The sequence below is a fragment of the Mus pahari genome, chromosome 14 (assembly GCF_900095145.1).
Source record: "Mus pahari chromosome 14, PAHARI_EIJ_v1.1, whole genome shotgun sequence".
Lineage (NCBI taxonomy): Eukaryota > Metazoa > Chordata > Mammalia > Rodentia > Muridae > Mus > Mus pahari.
The window spans coordinates 23,000,846-23,006,215 of NC_034603.1; the positions used below are offsets into that span (position 1 = coordinate 23,000,846).

Here is a 5,370-nt window from a genome sequence, read left to right on the forward strand (position 1 = left end):
ACATCCCTGTTACACCCCTGTTACATCCCTGTTACATCCCTGTTACATCCCTGTTACATCCCTGTTACACCCCTGTTACATCCCTGTTACATCCCTGTTACATCCCCTGTTACACCCCTGTTACATCCCTGTTACACCCCTGTTACATCCCTGTTACACCCCTGTTACATCCCTGTTACATCCCTGTTACATCCCTGTTACACCCCTGTTACATCCCCGTTACATCCCCGTGAAGAACAGAACACTCACCAAGATTTCAGCGGCCACCTGAGAGTGGGGAAGGGGACAGAGGAGGGAGAGACAGGGGAGGCAAGAGTCAGAGCTCAGAGTGATTGGTGTGTAGGGGGGGCCCTGGAGCCCCAAGGTCTGGCCCAGATTGTCACAATGAAGGACTGGGAGGGAGATCACCTTTTATAATCTCTGGGCTAGAATTCAGAGTGGAAGATAGGCCTGAAAAGAATGGTTTTCCAGAGGGGTAATGACACTCTTCATACTCAGTAACTGGAGGGTAGCCTGCAGGCTTAGGCCCTGGTTTGTCTGACATTTGGAGGAAGGAAAACCTCCCCCTCACTGGCCTACTGACCCGCCAGGAAGGGGGTCGGGGGGCAGTCATGGATTCTCTGTAAAGAGTCAGCAGGACTCTGCCACTTTAGCTCCCCAGGTCACAGACAGAAAGGCAGGACAGCTGAGGCCTGGGTGGAGGGTGGGGGGCAGTTACAGGCACACAGCAGAGGCGGAGACTGCAAGCATTCTCTTTAATAAGAACAGTGAACAGAGAGCCAAAGTTGCTCTGACCCAGTGTCTGGGGATAAATTCGGCTAGTCTCTGTGTGCCTTAGCCTATCCCCCAGTATCCTGCCAATCATTATATTCTCCCGCATAAACCAAAATCCTAGAATATATGTGTGTATGCATGTATGTATTGTTTTTTTTTGAGACAGGGTCTCACTATGTAGTCTTGACTGTCCTGGAACTCACTAGATAGACCAGGTTGGCCTTGAACTTAGAGACCTGCCTGCCTCTGCCTCCCAAGTGCTGGAATTCCAGGCGTGCGCCACCACATCTGGCTTCCTCTTCTCTTTGGAGGTGAGGTCTTACAATGTAGCAGACCAAGTAGGCCTTAAATGCACAGCAATCCTCCTGCCTCAGCCTTTTGAGTGCTGGGATTATAGAAGGTGCCACTATGTTCAAGGTCCCACAAAGCTTTAAAAAAGATTAAGGGTGTTGGAAAGATAGTTCAGTAGATAAGAGCCCAGGTCAGATGGCCCCCAAGTGCCCATTCCTCCAGCTCCAGGGATGAGATGCCCTCTTCTGGCCTCTGCTGGTACTACACTCATGTGCACACAGAATCACACACATTAAAAAAAAAATTATCCAGGCAGTGGTGGCGCATGCCTTTAATTCTAGCACTTGGGAGACAAAGGCAGGTGTATTTCTGAATTCAAGGCCAGCCTGGTCTACATAGTGAGTTCCAGGACAGACAGGGCTACACAAAGAAACCCTGCCTTGAAAAACCAAAACTAAAAAAAAAAAACAAACCCCAAAACAAACAAACAAAACAAACAATACTGGAATGGGGAAAAAGTCAGAGTAAGACCCTGGACTTGAACCCCAGCATCATAAAAACAAGCCTTATCTATATAATTTATGTAAGTACACATGTATTGTATACAGTAGTGCTTGTTTTATCTACATGGAAAATGTTCATATTCACCAGGAGGTTCATAAACAGCCAATGTGGCTCTCAAGTGCCTACCTCTGAAGAGAGTGATCAGGAGGCCAGAGTTAGTCAGCTCATTTACCCACCCCGGAATTTTACAATCATATTTACCATTGTAGAAATACTTAATTTTATTTCGATTCAAATGTCAAACAATAATGGTCCTTGTCATAAGGCTTATTATGGGCTGGTCCAGGCTTTGATTTATTTCAACCACCCAGTCGAATCATGGCAGCACTGTGCCATTAGAAGTAAGCCAGGTACAAGCAGACAAGCCCCTAACGTGATGTTTACAGAGGGGGCGACTTCCGAGACAGGAAGCAGACTAGTGCCAGTTATGGGTTAGAGGAAGAGGAAATGAGAATCACTGATTCACGGGCTCAGGGTTTCAGTTTTGTGAAAAGAAGACTTTGGGGGTGGGTGGGTAGTGATGGCTGGTCGACGTGGATGAAGCTGTTGCCACTGAAGGGCATACTGAAGAGTGATTAATGCGGGCTGGAGAAATGGCTCAGTTAGCAAAAGCACCTGCCCTAAAACCCAGCTGAGTTCCATCCCCAGCGCTCAGGCAGCGGCGCACACATATGTAACCACAGCATTCCTACAGCCAGAGCTGGAGAAAGCTCGCAGGGCCAGGTGCAGTGCTGAGGCAGAAACAGGAGAGACCCTGCCTTGACAAGGTGGAAGGACAGAACTGACACCTGACAGTTACCCTCTGACCTCACCTATCACTACCCCTCCTCCCTCCTGTCTTCCAGTAGGGCCTTCCATACAGTTCTGAAACTCACTATGCAAACCAGGTTGACCTTGAACTTGCATAGAGCCTCTTCTCTAACTCTGCTGGGATCACAGGCATGGTTTGCTTTGCTGGGTTTAGTTTTTAACTTCTATAAACTATATATATGCACGTTCATATATATATATATATATATATATATATATATATATATATATATATATNATATATATATATATATATATATATATATATATATATGAAACACTCTCTCTCTCTCTATATATATATATCAATTTGAATATATACAATATATACAGTGATTAATACTGAGGGTAGACTTTTTTATCTCTATTTTCTGAAAGTTCTATGTAAGAATACATATTACTTATGAGACAGAAACTTGCTAGTTTTCATAAAATGAGCTGTATCGGGATCTGCTACTGAGTCTCTGTCAGTGCAGGGCTATGGCCCCTCCAACCCCTCCACCCTGGTTCTCTCTCTCTCCTTCCCTTGCAAAGCAGTTGCTGGGCCAGGACCGCCACTGCCCCTTTAGCATCCAAGGCAGATGAGGTACCAGGCAGCAGCATTCCCTAGAGGTGATGTGAGGGTTCAGGGTGGATGCTGGTAAATTCTAACATCAACAGCCCTCTACTACACCAAGACGCTGCCCAGGGATACTAAACAAACACCTTCTGGATGTGTGTGTGTCGAAATGTGGGCTCAGTAAATGACAGTGGGGTTACCCTATGGCTAGCTCTCATAAATGTACTCAGCTATAATTGGAAATACCCCATTGGCTGGGACCATAAAGCTTCTAACAATGTATTCAAGAAGAAGATTGGGCAATTGGACCACAGTTTCTTGAGCAAGGAGTTGTATGAGAGATTATGTACTGGGTCCTGGAGGGTATTGTGTAAGCCAGACTGGAGACAGGTGGACCTGAATGCCAATCACAGACTCTCCCTGTGGGTGGGTTAAGGCTGCTTTTCCCCAGGGAAAACAATATAATATATAAAATAGCATTAATGCCGGCTTAACACAGAGCAACCTTCTAAACTATGGAACTAGGGTATGAGAATTGTTGGGGTCTTTTGGTTGTTCTTTTGGAGACAGGGTCTCAGGGAGTTGAGGCTAGGCTCCTGGTCTTCTTGCTTCAGCAACCCCAAATGCTGGGGCATGCCTAACTTTCCAATTTCAGTTTTGCCTGGGTACCCTAGGCACTGAAGAGCTTAGATGCTGGTGTCTCAGCCATGTCTGCTGGTGAAACTGGGGCTCAGCAGCCGCAGCCCCTATTCTGAATTTTGTGAGTGCTTTTTCTAGAGACCAACTGCAACCCCAGGGTGCTAGCTTTACAGTGGGTGGCATCTACGCCCATCTCCAGCATGGGGAGAGGGGAGGGGAGCCCTTGCATCGGGAGGAGACCTGGTTCAGGTCCATGGGGACCTCAGTGTGGCTCTGTAGCCACAGTGCAGGGAAAATGAACCTGAGCTTGTTGCCCAGCCTCTGAGTGCAGCTTCAGGGAAACATAAGCAGCAGGGCAGAAGCAGAGCAGCCCGGAGCCCTGGTGACCCCTCCCTGCCGCTAATCGGCAGTATCTAGTCAACACTGGACAACACTGGGTACCTGGGACATCAACATTAGTGGCAGCACCAGCCTTCGGGAGCTTGCTAAACGTGACCAGGTCACTCCATTTAACTCCCTTTGGTCTCAGTTTTTTTTCAGATACAAACCCCAGACTTTAGTTCTCAGGCCTCTGTCCCACGAGGATTCCAAACCCACTCTTTCTGGCTCAGTTCTCCAAAGGCCAGATTTGTTGTGTGGTTTAGAAATCAGCTACCCTCTCTGACTTCCATTTCCCATTCTAGCCTTTGAGGTTTGACTGGGGGGGGGGGGGATCTGTGATGGGCTTAGAGTTCAGAGGATCCCACTATCCAAACGGGAAGTGCCAGTGAGACGGAGCTCTACTCTCCCAAACATATTCTGAAAACCCCCTTCGGACTTGGTTTGCTTCCATAAGTGGAGATAGAGGAGGCATATGTCACTCAAACTAGCCATGTCCCAGGCAGGAGGCTGCTCCGCCCAACAGCCAGTGCCTGGCAGGGACCTGCTAGCTGTCCTGTACAGATGGGCAGGAGTCTCACCTGGGCATCTTCCTGGGCCTGGTCCCGGTTTTCTCCTCCTTCCTCTCGATTCCCCTGTCACAAGACCATGGAGAAATCAGTCCCACACACTCCTCCATGTGCACCCTTCGGTCACCCGTGGGTCTTATTCAGTCACCATCCCTCACCCCTTTCATTTTTTGCAACACAGAAAAAAATTCTGGGTTGGGCCACATGGCCCCTGGGTTATAGGAACTCAGTGACAACACAGGACAGGCCAGCCGTGTGGCTTTGTCCCGTATGAAGGAGACCTAAATTGTCACAATACCGGCCATCAGAAAGGAATTTTCAAAGATGGCAGCAAGCCAACTTTGAAAGAGGAACAACAGGCTGGCAGAGGCAGGAGGATGCCTGTGATTTCAAGGACTGCCTGGTCTACAGTGTGAGTTCCACGATAGTCAGAGCTACACAGACAACAACAGAGATTTGAGGTAAAACCCCGAGGAGGTAAATGGGCGGGGGGAGGGGGTCCTCTCTAGTATTATGAGGATGAACAGGCTAGGACGTAGCGCCATGAATCCACTCACTGTGGCCAGAGAAATGAGGATCCTTCTGAAGTGGCCAGACGTGTCTGAGCTCAGGGCATCCTCCAGGGACTTGTGGTAATCTGGAAGGAAGAAGAATGTGAGTAGCTGCCGACTGGGAGGAGGTCAGAGTGAGAGTCACACCCGAGACGAGAAGCGGGGATGAAGGAGTTCGCAGTCAGTTCTTGAGGGCATCCTGCTTCTCTGTGTAGCCCGGGCTGTCCTGGAACTC

General features: G+C 48.5%; 1 protein-coding gene across 2 annotated transcripts in view; it reads right to left on the minus strand.

Moving 5' to 3' along the window:
- Positions 1-5,370, minus strand: part of Anxa6 (annexin A6) — a 55,789-nt gene that overhangs the window by 8,722 nt on the left and 41,697 nt on the right. The window contains exons 19-21 of one of the 2 annotated variants that reach the window (XM_021213635.1): positions 5,142-5,221; positions 4,597-4,650; positions 250-267 (exon numbers count right to left, since the gene is read on the minus strand). In XM_021213635.1, coding sequence (XP_021069294.1) covers positions 250-267; positions 4,597-4,650; positions 5,142-5,221 — 152 coding nt within the window. The remainder of the gene's footprint in view (positions 1-249; positions 268-4,596; positions 4,651-5,141; positions 5,222-5,370) is intronic. The other variant, XM_021213636.1, reaches the window with a different exon arrangement.